General features: G+C 44.7%; 1 protein-coding gene across 2 annotated transcripts in view; it reads left to right on the forward strand.

Annotated features, from left to right (window-relative positions):
- Nucleotides 1-22,497, forward strand: part of CTPS2 (CTP synthase 2) — a 1,454,337-nt gene that overhangs the window by 256,030 nt on the left and 1,175,810 nt on the right. For both annotated transcript variants that reach the window (XM_086934328.1, XM_086934329.1), the window contains exon 5: nt 19,353-19,469. In XM_086934328.1, the coding sequence (XP_086790454.1) occupies nt 19,353-19,469 (117 nt within the window). The remainder of the gene's footprint in view (nt 1-19,352; nt 19,470-22,497) is intronic.

Below are 22,497 nucleotides of genomic sequence, written 5' to 3' on the forward strand. Positions count from 1 at the left end.
TGATTCATTCATTTCATTTGTTTTGATTCATTTGGTATATTGCATAAAGGAAAAATAAGTTGGTTTTGACATCTGTATGTTTCTATAAAGAATTTATTATAGCCTTATAGCCCCCCGTAGTGGGCTAAACCGGCTATTAAAGGCCCGCTCCAGCGTTAAAGGCTCAAGCTGAACGTGAGGGCTTTTAACAAGGAAGTGGAACTTTAATAGCCGATATAACCCAGCTACGAAGGGCTATAAGGCTATTAGAACATTCTGCCACTAGAGGGCCGAGTGTTCTAATAAATTAAACAAAGGCCTCTCGGAGCCCGAGGGGATTGAAATTCCCTTGGGCTCCGAGTGGCCTTTGTTAAACAACATTGGAATGTTGCTTTGCGGGCCTTTACTGGCCGTAGAAGCAGGGAGCACTCTATTGTCTGCAATGGAGTGCTCCAAATTCCAATGTTCTAATTAAGTTTATTTTATTACCCTTTCCTTTCCTCCAGACTGTATTTTTAGGAGCAAGTTACATAATCCTAAGTTTTACCTTAACTTAATCAAAGAATTGCATAATAAAATAATTAGTGTCAATTTTTTAGGAGATTTTTGTTTTAAATTAGGCCTCACTATGAGCAGCCCATGATACATCTTTGAACAGAGAAGCTGTTAAAGTAACAGTTGAAAATGCAGCAATGTGTTCCATTGTTCTGGTATTCTTTCATGATATGAGGGTGTCCCGCACCTCTAGTTCCAGCACTACTGGTATCGCCATTGTCAATGATTTTAACTAAACAGTAAACAAAACTTAAATATTCAAATTCCAGTCAGGGCCAATTGACAACTGTACTTTGCAGAAATCAGCCTTTTCAGGCTAAATTCCATGAAATAAACATGTCATATAAAAATAAAATTATTTACGTGCAATATAGTCCTATTTTGCCATCTCAGGTTTCTAGTGACATTCGCAAACCATTTGGTCTTTGGCCTTGTGGCTTATGTTGTCACCAGAACCCCTAAGTGGCACTACTAGACCCTATTACTTATTTGTTCATTGTGCATTCTCTCTCTTGATGTAGAGCCAGTAGGTGGAAATCACAGAGCTGGAAAAAGTAAAACTGTTAACGCCCCAAATTCTCTCTAAGCAAATAGAAATGAAGCAAAAGAGAACAACAGCGGTGATTGAAGGAAGCCCATCACAATATAAAAAGCAGAAAAGTACTATCAAAAAATGCAATAATAAACACATTTCAAACAATAGATTACAGAAAGGGGCGCAATGGAGGTGTGATCGTGGCTGGACTGCAACAAACACACTGTGAATGAGTGGTGGCCTTTACATATAATCAAAGCTTATGACTGATTGGTGGTTTCACTTCCACTAAAACCTGTAGTTCGTGATCCAGGGTTCTCTGCAGATCGCTAAAATGTCACGCTATGGCAAGCCTGGTTTTTATTGGGCAAGATCTTTTTATGGGCTTCTGAAACTTTGGGGTGAAGACAATTTTGAAGGAGCAGCTGCAACTCTTGGGCCGAAATGATCACCATGAAAAACTGAGTACCCCATTAATGGCATTTTGGGGTAGGGTACAGTGGCGGCTGGTGAAGTTTGAGAATGAAGAAGCTGGGCTGAGCATGGGGAGGAAAGGGGGGGTTGTGGTTCACTTTAGGGGGACACAGCATTTTTTGAAGGGCCGGTGACCTTTTCCTATAGTGCTAAATGAAATATTTGGCTAAATTATGGAATTCATTATGGAAAACCTGCTTCACACAATCAAATAGAAAAAAAGACATCAATAGAGATTTAAAAAAAATCAGTATGAATTGCAGTTCTCATTGTTTCATCCGTATAGCCAGCAAAGAGCATGGAAATCCATCAATTATGAGGCACCATATTTTTAGGTTTCGACTAGGCAGCGTTGTCTAGACGAGAGATGCTGTATCCAGTATAGCAAGGGAATCTCCGCCCACTTTCCGGGCATAACTTTGATTGGCTACAATAAAAAAAATCTGCATTTTGATTGGTTTTCAGCATTTTAGTTCCGCCTCCTGACTGCCCTGACGTCATTTTTGCACTTCCGAGGCTATCAGCCCCTTTACTTCGAAAAACGTTTGGTTTCCCTGTCTCTCCCCGTTCTGTAACTTCTTGTACCACAACCACCCCCACCCCCTCCCGTTCGTGCCTTCATTCGTGCCCACTCTTCCATTTAAAATGCAATAACTGTGGGTACAGCACAAAATGTTTAATCGGTTAGGTTGCTGCAAGGTTTTACCGGCTCTCTAAATGTGAGTGTGTGGCGATGTTAATTTCTGTCAAAGTCGAATTCATATTCTAAATTATAATTTTGAGAAGGTGTTGTGTTTTTTAAATGGCATCTGATCTGGGAATAGTACATATGCACCGTACAAGATAGGAGACAGGAAGAAAAGGCCATGGAGGGAATGTAAAATAAGTTAACAAAATATTGCAGTCCATTGTCCAAGTCTGTTTAATGCTGTACCAGCTGAAGGACGGTTTTCTGCCCGTATCCTATAATAAACCCAACATCATAACGTTTGGTATTAAAAATATTATGTCTGACAAGTGAATATATGAACAGAAGTGTACATTTTCTATATCTTTTAAGGAAGATACCTTAACTTTCCTCTAACAGTGCCACTTCAATCTGACGTTTCATACTCTCGCGTGATCCTCCTGTCGTCATTATGTTTCATTGAAGAATTGCCACTTCTGCTTTCAGGTCACATATTCATTCTTCTCTTGCAGGGAATTAGGGACATTGAGTTAATGCATGTGCAAGCGTAATCTCCTCTAGGTGCTCCCAATTGGTGCTAGATATTGGAACTGAGGCTTAGGGATATCGTGATTGGCCAGGATCACGCAGAATGATCAAGAGGGGTGTCCAGGTTTTAACCCGGTGTCCTGGCTTCCAAAACCACAAGTAGCCACTATATCACATCTGCTATCAATCAAATGAGGTAGTAAAAGAGGAAGATATAAGACGAGGAGTTAGTAGCACATAAAACTTCCTTGGGGCTTCGGTTTATTAAACCAAAAACTAACATCTGACACTCCCAAGACCTCAGTCTCCCCTTCTCCTTTTTAACAACTTTCCTACCCTCCCAATTCTTGCACTGGGACTGGATCACACTTTGAAAATATTCCTATAATGGCTTGTCTATCATTTCTTAAGAGATAGATCGGATAGGGCCTTATAGACTCAGATTTTTTTTTACCTTAGAATATTACCCAGGTGTCAGACTGGATCCGTAAAATCTTGAGCAGCACATCAGCGTGCTGGTAGGTGATGTTGAGCGGCTCCGCATCGAGTGTGATGTGCGCAATGCCTATATAGGCGCCACCATAACACGCTAAAATCTGTACGTCAGCAACGCAGACCCGGAAGAGCTACCTCAGTCTTTCTTTGACTACCCTTTTTCAACTTTTTGTCGACCTTATTTTATTACTGCTTTTAGCTCCCAGTGTTTTATAGGGATGTCCCCTAAATAACCTATGGTGTTTAAAGCATGTGGAGTCTGTCACAGGCAAATGTCAGTGATAGACCCCCATTTGGTTAGTTTGTGGCACTTGGAGCATGACTATGACTCCAGTACCTGCCCTGACTGTAGTACTATGAACCCCAAGGTGATTTGAAAATGAGCTACAAAGCTGCTGGCCAGGCTGCTCCGGATGACTCCACATTTCTCCAGGTTCCAGTCAAATGGAAGGTCCAAAACACACTCTCGAAGTCGATCCCACAGGTCGTCGTTGAGGTCCAAATCATCGATGTCAGGTAAGTCCCAGAAAAAGAAGTCCAAGGAGTTGAAGCACTCTTTGACTTTGCCACGCCGGCCCAAGTCTCTAAGGTGCAGGAACAATACCACAAGTCTTAGCGCAGCTCAACACCTCCCCCACGTTGCACCTCGCCTCCATGACTTTCTTGGAGCCAATGCGACCCCGAGCCAACTCAATACGTTTTTTGAGCTTATGCACCCTTATATTTGGGCGTCCGGTCCCCTTTGAAGTCCCTTCTGGCCCCACGGGTTCAAGAGGTGCCCCAACTGGGTTTCTACTGGTGGGTTCACCATTGGTTGAACAAAGCAAACCCAAGGAGATGATAGACGGAGCGCTGAAAAATTTCAGTCTTGCCCAGTCACAGATCTAGGTTGAATCCATCATCGTTCTTTGGCTCACTTCGTCACCCCTATTCAGACCCAGCCATATGTAAATCAGTCTTGACCCTGTGCCTCTTGGGACCAGTCAATCCCGAACTGTCAAGCCAGGCCTTCCCTGGGCAGGAAACAAGCATCCTGGGACCGATTTTGGGGTAACACCCTCATCTGCCAGGCTAGCTTGAATCCAGTGGCAAAGAGAGCAAGGGACCTACGCCTGGGAATACCCTGCCAACTTAGCACAAACAAAGCAAACACAAGGAGATGAATGACGGAGCCCTGAAACTTTTCATACACTCACCCCAGTCACAGATCTGGCTTGAATCCAACATCCTTCTTTAGCTCACTTCGCAACCCGAATTTAGACCCAGCCATATGCAAATCAGTCTTGACCCTTTTTCTCTTGGGAACAGTCAAGCCTGAACTGCCAAGCCAGGTCTTCCATGGAACGGAAACAAGCATCCTGGGACCGGTTTCGGTGTAACACCGCTCATCAGCCAGGCTAGCTTGAATCCAGTGGTTGACCATTGGTGCCATTCATGCCCTCTGGATCAATTCCTGGATGTGGACCGATCCTGGTTGCAACTCTACAACCTTTGCTGAGATTCAGTCCTGTGGTGCTGTTCCCCACTTTGCAGATGCCCTTAGGTGGTGCCATACCCAAAAGTAATTCCAGACTCAACTATGGAGCCAGATCGATGACATCTAACATCGTATTCCGACAACAACTGGACCAAGACCTTCTGGGTCAGAGACAATGCCTTCCTTTCCTGACAGCTGGGCAGACCCATGGCTTCATCTGTAGTGGTCCGTCATCATCACACCTGGCTGAGACCGACTAGCTTCTTGGGAATGTCCTGACATCCCTTCTAGGCATGCCCTTCGATGGCACTCACCTGTTTGGTGGCAAGTCCTACTCGGCACTCGACCACTTTAAGGAAGGTATGGCCTCCGTCCATTGTTGACTTTTTCTATGGCCCCACGGCAGCTGCACTCTTCTTTTCGCCACTTCCATGGCTGCGGTAGGGGTTACCAGCCATGCCCTTTTCCATCCTGCCACCACAGCCAGCACATTCCCCAGTCCTTTTTTGGGCGCGGAAACGGCTCCAACAAGCCTCATGGGACTCAATACCAGAGGTCTGCCCAGCCCAACAGCCTCACTGGCAGCCGCAGCTGCCAGACCCCTTCAGTATGACCTCACAACACAGGCACCCTGTTTAAGGCAAGATCAGGAACCACCTGCCCCAGTGACAAGCCAAAAGTGGGTGCTCCAAATTGTATGGTGGGTAACACCCTACCATTCAAAGAAAACCTGCCGCCTCTGCTACCATCCTCAAATCGGCTGAAGCAGACCAGCTCTCCCTGCTGCATCAGGAAGTGCAGGCTCTTTTGAGAAAGTCCCAGCATCAGAATTAAGCTGTTACTGCTATTCCTGCCACTTTTAGGTGCCAGAGAAGAAGGATACTTCCATGCTGTCTAGACCTGAACCTCCTAAACTACTTCCTGAAAAAAGGAGAAATTCAAAATGCTCACTTTGGCTCAGATCCTTTCTGCACCGGATCCTGGAGACTGGATGCAATCTTTGGATTCACAGGACACATATTTCCACATCCCTGTCCTGCCTGCCTGCAGGCATTACTTGCATTTCAAGGTGGGCCACAAGCACTTTCAATTTATTGTGCTCCTCTTTGGCCTTACTAGCTCTACTGGGATGTTCACAAAAATGATGGCGGTGGTTGTAGCCCATCGGCAGAGTTCAAAGTTCCAGTCTTCCCCCATCTCGACTCACCCCTGGCAGTCGTCTACCCACCTCCAGACTACAGTGGACCTTCTGCATTTGCTGGGCTTCACTGTAAACGTGTAGAAGTAACACCTGCCTCCCTCTCATGCTCTCCCTTTCATCTGAGCCATTCTGAACGCGGTGCAATTCCAAGCCTATCTTCTGTAGTGGCAAATTCAGGATATTCGGGCTATGATCCCAATGTTTCAGTCTCAATCCTGAATTTCAGTGAATCTGACTCTCAGGCTGCTGGGTCTGGTGGCCTCCTGCATCCTGCTGTGAAGTATGCTCAATGGCATATGCAGGCTCTGTAGTGGGATCTGAAGTCACAGTGGGTGCAGCACCAGGGTACTCTCTCCTCCTGCTTCAGATATCGTAGGACACTGTGAAAGATCTGCAGGGGTGGCTGATGAATCGTAAATGGGTCAGTGGTAGACCCTTCGCCCTTCTTCACCCAGAGCTCTAAGTGGTGACAGGTGTGTCACTCCTAGGCCTGGGCGTAGTGGGCGTAGTGGGGCTTCGCGGAGCTACGTGAAGTGGGCGAGAAACGACGCCCACCTCCGCACTCCGCGTAGCCCCACTACGCACCGCAGGCCTCCCTCCCTTCCGCATCCCTAAATACTTTAATTTAAATGTTAGAAAGAATTAAAAGACACTTACCTTGCCCGCCGCGTCTCCGGGGCTCCCTCTCTTCATCGCCGCCGTCTTGGGTACTAATGCGCATGCGCGGACGGCCACGCATGCGCATTTCTAATGAGAAATGCGCATGCGCAGCCGCCCGCGCATGCGCATTAGTACCCAAGACGGCAGCGATAAAGAGAGGGAGCCCCGGGGACGCGGCGGGCAGCGGCGGGCAAGGTAAGTGCCTTTTAATTCTTTCTAACATTTAAATTAAAGTATTTAGGTAGGGCGGGAGGGAGGCGGGTGGCGGCCAGCTACGCACCGTCTGCGGAGCGTGCGTAGTGCCGAATTCTACGCCTGCTACGCAAAATGCGTTGAAGCCGGCACTACGCACACTCCATGCACGGAGCGTAGCTGCCCGCCCACCCTTAGTCACTCCTGGGTTGGGATGGCCAGCTGGGAGAGATGGAGATCAGAGGACTCCTGCCTCCATTGGAGTCGCAGCTCCACCTCAGTTTGTTGGGGTTAAGAACATTTTACTTGTGTTTTAAAACTTTCCTCTCATCCATCAAGGACAGGCTGGTTCAGGTGTTCACCAACAACACTACAGCCATGCGGTCCTGCAGCACACAAGGCAGAGTGGGGTTGTGGACTCTGTCTACAAATAACAAAGAGGGGAGATAGAGTACAAAGATAGGATTCCTACTCCACGGGCACTGATAAATAAACAAGAAGAATCCTACTTCCAGTGTGCACCACAAGGATGGGGAACACTCAGTGTTGTGTAAAATACCCCTCGCACACCAACAGGCCCCTTGGTGTCATGCTTCATCATCGGAGTATACATAGATTGTGGATCCACCTACCTACCTTGATGTCCAGGATTTGCTCATGATGCAATATACTACAATGACCATGAGTATGTCCAAAAGAATGAATATAAACAAAAACCTTAAGTGTGTCTTACATGTTGTGTGTCTTGTGTGTCTCTTTTTTACAGGTTTATTTAACTGTTTGGGGCTCCAGGTGACTGCACCTGTCTGAGCCAATCCTATATGGTAACCAAACCTAATGGATTTTTCCTTTTTTTCAGGGCATGCAATTGAATGATCCGAAAGAACCGCTGTAGGCACATTGTAGCCTTCCTAAGATTGTTATCACTTTTTAGATAATTAAGATAACACTTTTTATAGAAAAACGTGAGTAGGGTTGGGAAGTTGTGCCCCGTCCTGAAGAAGGTACACCAGTACCGAAACATGTCGACGCACACCAGAGGTTTTGTCCCTAATTAAGACAACCAACCTCGTTTTTTGCACACCTTTTTAATAGCACCAGCTAGGGGTACGGAATAAAGTTTTTTCACATCACCCACTAGCCAGGTACTTTTTAACCTTTCACCACACCCTCCACTCACATTAATCCCTTCACTTGCACTCAACACACACCACACATAGTCAACCTTGTCAACGCTCCCGCGTAGTCGCAGGTCGTAGCGTGCCGCATCCCCTTAGCGGGATGCAAAGACCCCGATGATGAAGCATGACACCAAGGGGCCTGTTGGTGTGTGAGGGGTATTTTACACAACACTGAGTGTTCCCCATCCTTGTGGTGCACACTGGAAGTAGGATTCTATTTGTTGTGGACTCTGTGCCTGGAGGTTCTGCACTTCTGGACATGGCTGAAATGTCAGGGCATTTTCCTGGTTGTACAACACCTGGCAGACTCCCTGAACGTCAGGGTTGAAAAACTCAGCCATCAATGCTTTGTAGATTATGAATTTGTGAACAAAACGGAGTTTGGTCCTGGGACGGAGGGACAGCTGGACCTAGTATAAAGTAGAAAATTGAAGATGCTAGCCCTCCACCACTTATCTCACAATTTTTGTGAATACAAACAGACAATTGTTTTGTTTGTATGGGCGAATTTATTTAACCCTTTTCATAAATTTTTTAGTCTTATTTAAAGAAACATTTTAGGTGAGAAAAGGCACAAAAATACAAACATTTACATTATTTACAACTCACACGCATACAGCTTTCATACCACTATAACAACTAACATATATACAAATAATCAACATATTTTTACACACTATATATACAAGCTTCTTTGTGAGGAAGAATTTCAATTTTTAAACCACAAATAATGATTCTCTGTGGAGAGTCGAGTTATTACGACGCCCAACCAGGGTCAAACAACAAAGAGGCAACAAGAAAATAAATTGCAAATTGCAAATTCAATAGTTGGAGATCGTAAATCAATTATGACAAAAATGTTAACTCAAGGATGCCTAATTTGCTGTTGTTTGCCAACGCGTTTCGAATCTGAGTCTGATCCCAGATTCTCCTCAGGGCTCTTTAAATGAAGATTCTCAAAAATGGAAGACGCGGTCCCGCGATGCCATTTTCAGGTGAGGGCTTTTGCTTAAGAGGTTCTTTAACTGTGGTGAGTGAGATCGCAAATATTTCTTTGTGGCGTTATGCTTACTTCGCTGTTCAGGCAGAGCTGCTGCAGCCTGGTGGCTGTTTTTCTAGCAGCAGACTCGCTACTTCGCCATTCCGTGACTCCTTTGTTTTCGCGCAGGCGGCGAGCCGGGACCAAAGCAGAATATTCCCAACAGTTGGTGTGATTCACGCTGGTTTCTTCTTCTCCAAGTCTAACAGCAGGAAATGCGAACCCACAGTTAAAGAACCTCTTAAGCAAAAGCCCTCACCTGAAAATGGCATCGCGGGACCGCGTCTTCCATTTTTGAGAATCTTCATTTAAAGAGCCCTGAGGAGAATCTGGGATCAGACTCAGATTCGAAACGCATTGGCAAACAACAGCAAATTAGGCATCCTTGAGTTAACATTTTTGTCATAATTGATTTACGATCTCCAACTATTGAATTTGCAATTTGCAATTTATTTTCTTGTTGCCTCTTTGTTGTTTGACCCTGGTTGGGCGTCGTAATAACTCGACTCTCCACAGAGAATCATTATTTGTGGTTTAAAAATTGAAATTCTTCCTCACAAAGAAGCTTGTATATATAGTGTGTAAAAATATGTTGATTATTTGTATATATGTTAGTTGTTATAGTGGTATGAAAGCTGTATGCGTGTGAGTTGTAAATAATGTAAATGTTTGTATTTTTGTGCCTTTTCTCACCTAAAATGTTTCTTTAAATAAGACTAAAAAATTTATGAAAAGGGTTAAATAAATTCGCCCATACAAACAAAACAATTGTCTGTTTGTATTCACAAAAATTGTGAGATAAGTGGTGGAGGGCTAGCATCTTCAATTTTCTACTTTGTAGATTATGAATGGCATCTCTATCTGGAGTTGAGGCAAGGTCTTTTCAATTACTGTAGAGAACTTTGTTTAGATCTATTTGCGCATTGGAGTTTCAAAAGTGCCACATGCTCTGAGCCGCATTTCGTCTCAAGTGGGACTCCAGAATCCTGTATGCCTTTCTGGCGATACCACTTCTGCTCCAGGCCAAGTCATCCTAGGGGATCCGGATTGGGCACAGAGAGTATGATATTACAAACTCCTGAACATGAACATCAGCCTTCGGATCAGGCTTCCCCGTCAGGAGGTTCTCCTGCCGCAGCAACAGCCAAACTCCACACACTCTGCAATTGAGCTGTAGCAATTGAGAGTGTTCAGGCTTCCTCCCAAAGCATGTGAGGTCATCTTGGCAGCCAGACGTCCACCAACAAAATCTTTATACGCCTGGAGTTGTACAAGTTTGTTGCCTGGTGTACTGAAAACTATGATGACCTGCTTTCTGCACCCTTGTCTGAAGTGTTGCTGTTTGTTTTGTTCCTAGCCCAGCAAGGGCTTGCTCTGGGCATAGTTAAGAGATTCACGCTTTCTGAAAGGACTTCACATTTCCTGCAAATCCTGTTGTAATGCCCCAAAGGGTTCTTAATTTAGTTTTAACCTATTTGATGTGTTCCCCATTTGAACCCATGACTAACTGCTCTCTAAGACATCTGACTATCAAGGCAGCCTTCTTGGTGGCTATCACGTCAGCTAGGAGGGTCAGCGAGCTACAGGCCCTTTCTTTTCACCCACCATTTACCAACTTTTTCTCAGAAAAACTGGTTCTCTGCATCTGTGCCTCTTTGCTGCAAAAGGTGGCCACACCTTTCCACTTCAGCCATAGCATCACGCTGCCAACCTTCCTTGCTCAGCCTTAACCTTCCAAGGTTGAGTGGAGACGCCACCGATTGGACCTGAAAAGAATGTTGTCTTTCTATATCGATCGCACCAAAGAACACAGGGTGAATGATCAGATCACTGGAGCAAAGAAAGGAAAAGCAGTGCACAAGTGAACCATCTCCAGATGGATTGTGCTATGCATCGAGATCTGCTACACACTGGCTAAGAATCACCCCCCTGAGGGCTTGCAGGCTCTTTCTGCCAGAGCCAAAACTGGAACCACTGCGTTAGCTTGTGGAGCCCCTCTCCTGGATAGCTGTCATGTCTGCTACATGGGCCTCTCGACATGCGTTTGCCTTGACACCCAGCTCCGCCATGACAAGCCCTTGGCCGGTTGGGTCCTCAAGGCCTTTTTGGTCTCAGCCTGTTCGCAGACCCACCTCCGAGGAAGTATTTCTTTGGTACCTATTGTAAGGTAAGGAATCTGTCGCTAGAAGTCTCTATCAGATGAACAAGTTACTTACCTTCAGTAACTGGTAGAGACTCTGTCTAGCTGCAGATTCCTTACTGACCCTCCCATTCTCCCCAATCTTAGAAATGGACCTCTCCACCTAAAAAAATCCTTGTAAGCCCTTAGTATCTGCACACAGGTTTCTGACGTGGTTCCGTGCTTTTGACGCAGAAATAGTCATGTAAAGAAACTGATATTAGCACACAGGGTAACGCCTATACAGGCACTGCACACGTCACATTGAGTGTGGCTGATGCTTGGTCGATCACCACCAACCAATGCGCAGTGGTACTGCGCAAGATTTTCAAGTTCCAATCTGATGCCTGGGGAATATTTCAAGGTAAGAAATCTGTGGCTAGATAGTCTCAACTAGAAAAAGCATTACCGAAGATAAGTAACTTGCTCATTCAGCTTCTACAATTCCTGCTCCCTACCTCTCTGTGAACCTTTGTTAGGATTCTAATTGCTACTCATTTTATTCAGCCAACTTTATTCACATTTTGAATAAAGTAATCGTTAACAAATGTAGGCATCAGAGTAGCGAGCCACTAATGTTAACGCAGTATATAATCAATTGCAGCACATTGAGGCCAGCCACAAAATGTCTACAACATCATAAAAATATATTCCAATATGGTAAGTATACATTTACAATAGTAACAATATGAGAGAGAGGGAAAGGGACACCCTCAGTCCCCTGGGCTATCTCAGTAGAACAACAAGAGAGTGTCTGGAAAACAAGGTAGATTAACACATGATCAGAGATCAGTTCATTCCCATGGAGTTCGCATTGGAAATCATTAGGGATTTATTGGAAGCCCTCACTCACCACCCTGGGTGGTGACATGCTTCATCATCGGGCCCACCAGGAGAAGCCGAGTGCCTCCCTGGTGTGCTACAACGCCAGATTACTGCAGAGCTGGATTCTTTTGCGACAGTGATGTGAAAATTGTGGTATTAAAATTGTCAAAGAGTTGTACCAGAAATTGTTTTTTATTCAATGGTCAGTCTGACAAGGTTAAAATAGGTGTAGGGAAATGTGCCAATTAATGTATTGGTTATTTCCACTTAGAGTGGGGTCGACATGTTTCAGCCCTTATGTGTAAGAGTTACTGGGCTTTCTTCAGGACCATGTTATGTGTACATCGGCGGTGTGGGCGCCCTAAGGTCCACCCTACCAGAGGACGTGAAAGTTAAAATTGGTCGTGTAAAATAGTGCAGAAAGACAAAACAAACCACCAAGTAATGGGAATTACCTCTGATTTAGAGGAACCTGTGTAGTTTGTGTGAAAAATTATCCACTCCCCATAGGTCTCGGGAGGTGGGTGAGGCGACAATGGCACACTCGAGGTCCGGTAGCAGGGAACGCTAGGTGCCAAGCGGGTGCAGGGTGCAGGACGTAGCGGGCGGTGTGCCATTGTCGCCCCACCCACCTCCGCAGTAATCTGGCGTTGTAGCACACCAGGGAGGCACTCGGCTTCTCCTGGTGGGCCCGATGATGAAGCATGTCACCACCCAGGGTGGTGAGTGAGGGCTTCCAATAAATCCCTAACGATTTCCAATAATAGGAATGAACTGATCTCTGATCATGTGCTAATCTACCTTGTTTTCCAGACACTCTCTTGTTGTTCTACTAAGTATACATTTACACTATTACAATGATATTAGAGCATAAGCCTGATGTCTAGTGAAGCGGTGTGCGGTCAGTGTTTTGGCTCTTTAAGCTCATGCCATTGTTTAAAACAAGCTGATGAGAATGAGACTGAAGAAGAATGGAACCTTGGTCAGATCAATCCAGGGTTAGCAGGAGGAGCAGCAACTGAAGTTGGGCCCAGATATGGAGGGGATTGTTCCCCTAGAAAGTGACCGGCAGCTTGCGAGAGAAGGGAACTCTGAGCAGTATTGAGGGAAGGGCACTGATCGTTAAAGTGATGCAGGCGTCAGGAACTATGGGATAAGTGTGTCATCTTTGGAAGACACCTTTAGATTCTCCAGGATGGCATCTCAATGTCCAGGCATGGATCGCATCCATAGGCTCTAAGACTCCTCCCTGGGTAAGGCTTTGCTTTGAGCTTTCGCCCTTTTGATAGCAGGCCGATGCCTACTATCCTTCTAATCATGAACTAGTGGAATGACAGGGAATTAACTATTCTGACTACCCACACCATGTCACATTTTGTTGTTTGTGGAAATAAGGCACAGTAGATAGGGTGAAGATACATTAATCCCTGGCTCAGCAGGCACAAAGACTGGGAACAAGCTTGCTTTCTTGCTTCCACTACCTTGCACATGTGTGAGATACCATGAAAATGAGTACATCATCTTTCTCTGTTGAAGCAGATGTTGGTGGCACACTGCTTGCCCACCTGACCAATTTTAACATTTCTGCACAAGGCCCCTTTAGGATAAGAGGTATGATGGAGAAGGTTGTTCTCTGGCATTTGAGCCTGTGTCTGATGATATCAGGCCATATATAGAAATTGATGGCTATGATTGGGCACGTAGTTCTTGTGTGTACACACTTTGCATTGGGTCTGGACATTTTAGGCTGTGTTCAGGCATTTGAGGCTGTCTCTTGGCTCACACTCCAGGCTGTGCTTTGTCCGAGTAGTCTTGTGCCTAAGGATTTGAAGTTTGAATTTTGTATTTAACACATTGCTTGGCCATTTAAACCTTTACCAGGGTTTGTGGAAATTCTGCCTTGGAATATATATCCCTGCTTGGCAATTTAAAGTTGTTTATTAGTGTATATGATGGTTGTGCCTTTTCACTAATACTGTGCCAAGCCATTTGCAACTGAGCAAGGGCATTAGAAACTACACCTTTGAATATTAAGCTTCAATATTTGGCCATATGGAGCTTTGTTTGACCATATGATGATTGTACATGTGTATTTGATGGCCGCATCATTATTAAACGACTGCTCTACACCACCCATATTAAAGATGCACCGGTGACTAATCATGGCAGAACACAAGTGTTGGAAATGGCCATCGTTTGCATGGCGTGCCCATAAATTTTGCCTTGACTATTCTTGCCAGCTGTAGAACTGGTTGGACCTTACCTCTACTAACCTGAGGTAAAGTGGCTGTGCTCCCCTTTCAACATTATGAAACGGATATACTCCTGATTGGCATCTTTAACTCACCTGTAAGTCCTTATTATAAGTGGAATAACATTGTACCCAAGACCAGTGATCTAAATGTCCCTAGTAGACTGCAGCACCCAGTGCCATCCATTGCAGTTCAGTGTAAACAGGTCTGTAGTCCTACCCACTGCAGCCTGGCTGTGCAGTTTAAACTGCAAATTAGGGGGCACATTTATCACAAATTTACACACAACACAATGCAGGAAGCCACTGTGCTTCACTGTGCTGTGTGAAAGGGAGAGGCCGGAATATGCCTTATTTAACATTTTACGGCACATTACTGCTCTCTGCCTGTGCTGGCGCACTAACTGCTGCCTAGCACCAACGCAGGTACCCATGCACCATGGTGCAAGGGTGCCTGCGTTGGAAGCAGCATTGTTTTTGTGCAGGAAGGGGCATCTTCCTGCACAAAACCAATCCTCAGAGGCATTTTCCTCTTTAAGTGTGTGCTGCAGAATGCAGCACACATAGAAAGAGAAAACAATGAGGAGAAATAAACATATTTCTCATAAATGCGCCTCACCTGGTGTAGCATTTTCATGCTTTCCCAGATCTACCAGTAAAGGTAAAACTGGAAATGTGCCAAAATACATGGGTGGATGTGTGGGAACACCTCTCTGGGGTAGAGTATGCAAGATTTGCACTGCCTTGCTTTACTCTAGATTTATCAAGCAATGTAGGGCCACGCAAGGTGGCCTTGCATGGCTTGGTAAATCTCTCTTAGGTTTTGCATTGCCTTGCGCCCCTTGCATGGCCCAAGAGTGACGGTAAACCTTGATAAATGTGCCCTTAGATTGTCAAAACAACCCTTTTTGGACAGGCCTACACCTTCCTTTCAAATATTAGTAAGTCACCTGTGTTGAACCTGGGCCTTTCTGCAGGGTCATCCCTGAGTTCCTCCATGGACTGAAAACAAGCATCCTGGGACTGGTTTCTGGGTATCACCCCTTATCAGCCAAGCTAGCTTGAATTCAATGGCATAGAAACCATGTCTGGGCATGCCCTTCCCACTTAGGGCGACTATAGCAACACAAAAAGATGATGGATGGAATGCTAAACATTGTCAAAGATTCATCCCCATTACAAAGATCGGGGCCTAAATCCTTAGGTTTTTTTGGCTCACCATGCCATTTCAGTTTGGACCCAGCCAAAACAAATCAGTCTTGATCCTGCTCCCTTTGATAACAGTCCAGACTGAACTCCCAGGCCAGGTCCTCCCTGGCCTGGAAACAAGCATCCTGGGACCGATATCACCCCTCATCAGCCAGGCTAACTTGAATCCAATGGCATTGTGAGCACTGGGTGTTTTAGGATGCTGCCCGAGCGATTGCTAGTGGCTGACAATCACTCAAGCATTCCATCCATCACCATTTTGTTTTTACATTTACCACCCGAAGTGTGCCAAGTGTGCCCAGACGTGGGTCCCCAGCTCACTGTGCCACAGGCAAAAGTCTTTTGCTCCCAATTGACAGGAGCATTTTCAAAGCTCCCGCCCGCTGAGAGCAAACTTTGTGTTTGTTCCCGCATGGCAGGAGATTCATAAAAGCTCCTGCCAGATGGGAGAAAATGCAGGTTTCCCTGCATGAGTCAGTGGTGGAGTCCCCATGACACAGCATGTATGGCCCACAGTGCCATAGAATGCTCAGGGAGGTAGTCTGCGTGAGCCTCTCCCCTTCTCTGAACATTTTAGCCCTGGGTGTGGGTTCCCCGGGATATTTAATGGCTCAGGGAGGGGGGCATACCCCCTCCCCTTTTAAAATGCAGCCCCAGGGTGGCGCTCTCTGGGGCCTACAATAGCTCCGTGAGGGGAGCAACGCACCCCCCTCCCATTATCTAATGCAGCCCCGGGGTTCCCTGGGGCGGGATCCGCGGGCCAACAATGGCTTGGGGAGGGGGGCTGCATGGCCCGTTCCCTTAGGAAATGCAGTCCTGGAGTGGGCTCTGTTGGGCCCATAACTGAACAATGCAGTCCAAGATGGCATTTTATTTTATTGCTATCCCGCAGCCTGCAAAAAATGCCATTTTTTTTCATGTTTGTCCCAACTGGTTCCTTCTGGGTCCCTCCCAGGGAGCCTAGAGGGGTAGAGTATCCCTACCCTGCCCCCTTATTTATTGTTTTACTTTTGGACAGGGAACTAAGTACCCGAGTAGAGTAAGGGCTTCCAGCAACTTTTTACTCATGTTGCTGGCAGCCAATCAGAGCGCTCGCTCCTGTGGGAGTCAGAGGCTGCCAGCATAGTTTGTTGTTTGGTCATATAGAAGCTTTTGTATCTATTTGTAGCTACAGGTATTGCTGTTGCTTCATTCAATGGAGGGTGTTTCGATATGATTGCCGAATCGATGTCAGTCGAAAAGCATATCGCTTCCACTGACGATTAAACTCAGTGAATTTCAATGACTACCCAGCGGCGGCTGGTACAAGTAATTGTGGTGTGGCAATGGGGCAGGACAGGGGCAGGGTAGGGTGGGAGTAAGGGGAAGTTGACAAATGACGGAATAGGTATAATTAAATAAATAAATAATACCTATTTCATCGTCTGTCGACTTCCCCCTCTGCCGCACCCACCTCACCACTATTACCTGTGTCAGACGCTGCTGTGACTATCATGCTTATGGGGCAGTGTGATGCCCAATCTGCAATGCCAAGGTGGAGAAAGCTCTAAATCTGGATGATGCACATTCACCATGTCAACCTTGGTGAACGGCCTAAGTTACTATTGGACAGCTTGAACACCAGCGCATTGCAGACTAACCCTTGGCAGTCATGTTGTGGCCATGAAGGACAACCTGATAGGCTGACTGCGCACTTAATATGGCAACTGGTAAACCACTGCAATGGCAAGTTTTACCAGCTGCCAAGGCCGCTGCTCTGCAGACCAGCTTTCAAACTCAAAATTTTGATGATAGGAGAAGATGTAGGAGAAAGGAGAGGGGTGATGAAAAGGTGAAATATAAACACTGTGGGAAGATTTACAAGCCCCTTGTGACATGTTTACGACCGTTGCATCACTTCTGTGACGCAGCGTCGTCGTAAACAATGAGCCTCCATTCGACAGATTTACAACGTGACGCATCTAGTGAGATGCATATCATTGTAAAGCCCTGCGCTACATTATACCTGCGTCAGGTATAATGTATGCAGGGTGGGCGGACCATTGCAAGGAAGCCCCGTAAGTGACGTATTGAAACCAGCAAGATTTCACTGACTCACTTTTACGTCCATTCTGCATCAAAACCCTGCGCCTGCTTGAAGTAGGCATAAAGAGTGATGCAGCATGTTAGACATAGGGCGCTCCTGGGCATTGCTGGAGTCGTGTCACGCTTGCAACACAACTCCATCAATGCGCTGCCCTTACGCCAGAAGATGCGACACGCATCTGGCTATCCTTGTGCCAAGGTGCGTCGCATTGTAAATGTGACACATCCATGGTGGCGCAAGGGTATTCCTCCGTGTCGCATCTTTACTTGCTGAAATGCAGGGAAGCGCCAGTCCTCGTAAATCTGCCCCTGAATTCTTTCTCTGTAAACACATAGCGTCCCAGACCCTGCTGTTCAAGTGACCTTCCAACTTGAACAAGCATTGCAAAACCAATATGTCTGGCTTTAAAGTGCCAGTGCATGTAACAGTAAACATGCACAAATGACAATTAACTATTTGGGACCTGTCTCTAAAATCTGCCTCATTCCATGCTTGCCATATTTTTTTGTCCTGATTTTTATTCCTCAAGCTCGCCTGGTAAAACAACAGTTTACTTGATTGGAAAAAGTGGACACAAACTTAGGAGGCATGGAAAGACATGTCATAAATATTAACTGTGCTTAGTTTTGAATGGCTGAGTTTGTTTGTGTAAGTGGACTTTGAGCTTTAAACTCGAATGTTTTGCTGTCCCTTAAATATATCTCCTCAAATTCTGTTTCATGCATTTTTTACATAGATCACTTTTTTGAGCTTGTCTAAGGGCCTCATTAAGGGGTCTTGCAGTGTTGGTTGTTAATTTTGCAAACCTGGAGTTAACAATGCTGGGGGCTCACTTCACTTAAAAGGTTCAAAATAAATGGCGATTCCAGTTTAAATCTTAATAATCTCCTGAACACGATAAATTACTAAAGGATCTAAGGAAGAGGTGTACCAAGAATGGAATTGGTAAGAGTCATCGCAGACTGCACACCAAATTTTAAAGAATCCATTCTGTTTTTGCAAATTGATCTTTGCAGTAATAGATCAGTTTGAAAAAACCTGCTTCGTATTGGGTCACAATTCGACCTATCTCATGAATAATAATGAGTTAGGACGCAAATGTTGACTCTCTGTGAATGCCAGCAATCACAGGGATGGTATTGTCTGTGATTGCTTTTAAATAAAGAATGGTTTTCTTCGAAGGAAAATGTGATGCGTTTACAAAAAAATTATTAAACTTATAACTAAAATGTTTTAATGGTAGCAGTGGTCCCTTGGACCACTGCCTTCTATAAAAAATATTTTTTTCAACATTCACCCTTGATTACTTTTCGTTAATCAGTAAAACATTAATACATTCCATTGCAATTAAATATTTGGAAGGGGTGTCTCAAACATGCTCCATCTAAATACTGAATCGTACTGTAGTCGCAAACCCGAATTGCGTTTCAATAATGTTTTACTGAATCGCAGTGCACATTTAATGCATACCAAAATTACTTTTTGCCTTCGCAAACAGCCCATTTCTCATTTTGAGAATGCAAAAGGGCTGTATTCATCAGCCACAATACCCTACCGGCTCTGGTAATTCCTCTTTCTCCCCACCGTTTCTCATAGAGATATGAGCTGTTTTCTGCAGCTGCAATCTCTAGGGGAATAATAATGGTACTGTGGACATCATAATTCTTTTTATTGAGGATTACAGACCTCTCGTAATAAAGGACCAACAGAAGAGGCATCTCTCTTGTAGGAGACATCTTTTGAATTGCCTTGTTCTATCCTTCAGTGCATGACAAATATCCCCTTCTCTTTTTTCCAGCTCGGCGGCACTATTGGAGACATTGAAGGAATGGCATTTGTTGAAGCATTCAGGCAGTTCCAGTTCAGAGTTAAAAGAGATAACTTCTGTAATATCCATGTCAGCCTGGTACCGCAGGTAAGATGTGGTGCAGTCGTGTAAATCAAGTCTGAATGTGAAACATGATCATCTTCGTACACTTGTTTTTCTGTCCGTACTCACCTGCTTCTTCTAGAGGCGCAGGGCATTACGGCCAGAGCTGCTGTCTTTGGAACCGAGGACCTAAGGTTCGACTTCTGGCATCTTGGCCCATCATCTAATCTCCCATAACTTCAAAATAAATCTGGTGTTCATGTAAAGTGCCCCCAAGTTTTGTGCTGTATAAAACTGCAAAAAACAAAAACAGTATGTGTCCAGTAATTGGTGGGTGCCTTGTAGCTTTGCACCTGGTCCACTCTGAGGGCACGCAAAGTATTTCGCGACTGATTGACAAAGAGTTTGTGTTGGAGTTTGTGTTGGGTTTGTGTTATTATTTTAATGTAGATCCAACGAAAAGTCTTCTATTAAGATTTACAAACCAAGCTTAGAGATGGTGATCTAACGGCTAGGGAGGACGAGCTCAAATCTGGGGAACCGGGTTCGAGTCTTGGCAATGACGCTCAACATCCTGTGATTATGGGCAAATCACTTAATCTCCCTGTGCCTAACAAAAATAAATTAATGTGTCCTTGTGTAACGAAACTGGTGCTCATGTAAAGCGCTCTAATACCTTTGGGCCAAGTTTATGTAAAACTCCACGAAAAAAAAAAATACTGCAAATCTTGATTTGCTTTTGTTTGTAAGAAAAAGAAAAGCAATGCAGAGTAGTGTACTGCCTTGTATTACTTTGCATTAGGGAGACGTTCCTTGTTTGGCACATGGGTGTTCTTGTGAATCCCACATGGATTTTGACTCAAATATATATGAACAAAGACTTGTAGACATGGATTTATGCCAAAATCCTGCAGTTTTCCGAACCTGGCATAACAAGTAGAAACACCTTTATTTCTCCTTATTTTTATTTTTCGTCTTTGATATATGCTGCATTCTGTGGCACATATACATAGAGAAAATTGCCTTTGAGCATAGCTTTCGTGAAGGAAGGGACAGCTTCCAGCACACAAACTATGCTAACCACTTGCACCATGGTGCAAATATGCCTACTTTGACAGTATAACGCGAGCCAACGATATGAAGAGAGGAGAACAGCGGTACATATGCGGTGCATTGCAGTATTTATTGTAAATATGGGTCTTTATTTCTACCCCTCTTCTGGACTTGAATCTGATAGTATGCACTGGAGAGTTTTCTGATTGAGTAATGTGTATTTCACTCCAATCATCTTTTTTTGCTCTCAATTACAATTTGCATGATTCGCATTGCCCCGTATTACTGATAACATTAATTAATTGTCTTACTTGGTGAGATCTTCCAAGGAGTAAGGTGGCGGAAGAGTCCAGAATTAGAACCTGTTCTGGGTCAAATCCATTGGAACCCTCTTCTTACTCTTATGTCCACTCTATGTAATATTTGCCTTTAGTTCCAGAACTAATAGGTATCGCTGCAATCTTATCCTAATTCCATCCAAGTGCTCCAATGCTAGTGTTTAAGAAACAAAACCTAGTTAAAGGCACAAGATGTATTTTGCTTTGAGTAAGTGACTTAACTTATGTGTTGCAGACTGCAGTGGATAACACATTAAGCTGCAAACTCAGTGAATTTCGACGAGTTCAATATCAGACAGCCCAGAAGAGGCATGAGACCTAGGACAGGTGATTTTGTAGGATCTTACCCACCCTAAGGATTTATTTAGAGGTTGGCGGTAATGAGACATTAGGCACGAATTGGGGAATACCCAGTTTGTCAGCTTCTTGGTTGAACAGTGTGTTTAAAGTGACAAACGCCCGTACTGGCATGTAAATGACAACTGACATCAGAAGCCCTGCCAGGCTTAAGGTGGATCTTTTGACCTCATCTTACTCTTTTCTCTTTTTTCTTGTCCTGTTTAGGGCACCCCTAGGAGAGAAAAAACTTCTAGCACATCAGATACATTGTTTTTTTTTTCAAAACCAAACCCTCACTTTGGAAATTTCTCTTTGGAAAACAAAAAAAATTGAACTTGGCTACCATGCCACCATAGCATGGCATTTTTTTTTGTAAAACAAGGGGGACCCAATAGGTAGCTATGGACCATGGGTATCAGTTAATTTACGAAAACAAAGGTCCTAAGCTCAAGCAATATTTCACAACAAATATTACATAGACCACAATAGGCTGCTATATACTTTTCCTTTGCCCAGCCGGGCAAGGAATTTATTATAGATCAAATCAAGTGTTCAGTACTTTGAATACATTTTGACAACAAACATTTCTGTTGCAGTAAGGCACAGTCCTGTACCGTACTAAGAGGTAAGAAGAAATGGGGAAAAAAAAGGTGTAGTAAAAGGAAAGGTTCTTCAGGCAAAGAAGGTGAGCAATCTGGGCACTGTTTTAAATCAATGTTGTCAGTATTTCTCAGAGTAGCACATACAAGCAATGATATACAATAATTAACTGTATGTCTACTAGAAGGAGTTGACGTTTCGATCCCGTGCTCAATTTACAAAGGGATCATCTTCAGGACTTAACAATATATTGCCTGGTTTACCAGTTAGTATGCCTGTTGGGAAGGAAAACAGGGAAACAAAACAGAGAAGCAATGCAAATTAGGTTGCTTTCAGGGGCAATCGAGAGAGGTCAACTGAGCCACATTTGGTACTTACAAAATTCGGAATCGCAGTGCAGTGGTGTTGCCAGCCGGTGTGTTACTTGAATTGAATAAATTAGATTGAAGTCCTGGTGCTTAGTGCAATTAAGTGAACCATTAACTAATAATGCATGTGGGTTCCAGGGGATTCGGGGGGGGGTAAAATCAACCACACTTGTTATTTACAATTCGCGAGACTACAGTATAGCAGTGCTTGAGATCTCTCGTTGGTGGGCGATTATCCGTGACTAGCTGGGTCCTCCGTGAGGGTGAGGAGGAGGCCAGCGTGACCATGTACTAGGTATGGCACTGATGTGCAGCGATTGGTTGTGGCGTGCAGGGCCTGCAAGATAGACACAAATAACGAGGTCCGGTAGCATG

This window comes from Lissotriton vulgaris, chromosome 8 (assembly GCF_964263255.1).
Source record: "Lissotriton vulgaris chromosome 8, aLisVul1.2, whole genome shotgun sequence".
NCBI lineage: Eukaryota > Metazoa > Chordata > Amphibia > Caudata > Salamandridae > Lissotriton > Lissotriton vulgaris.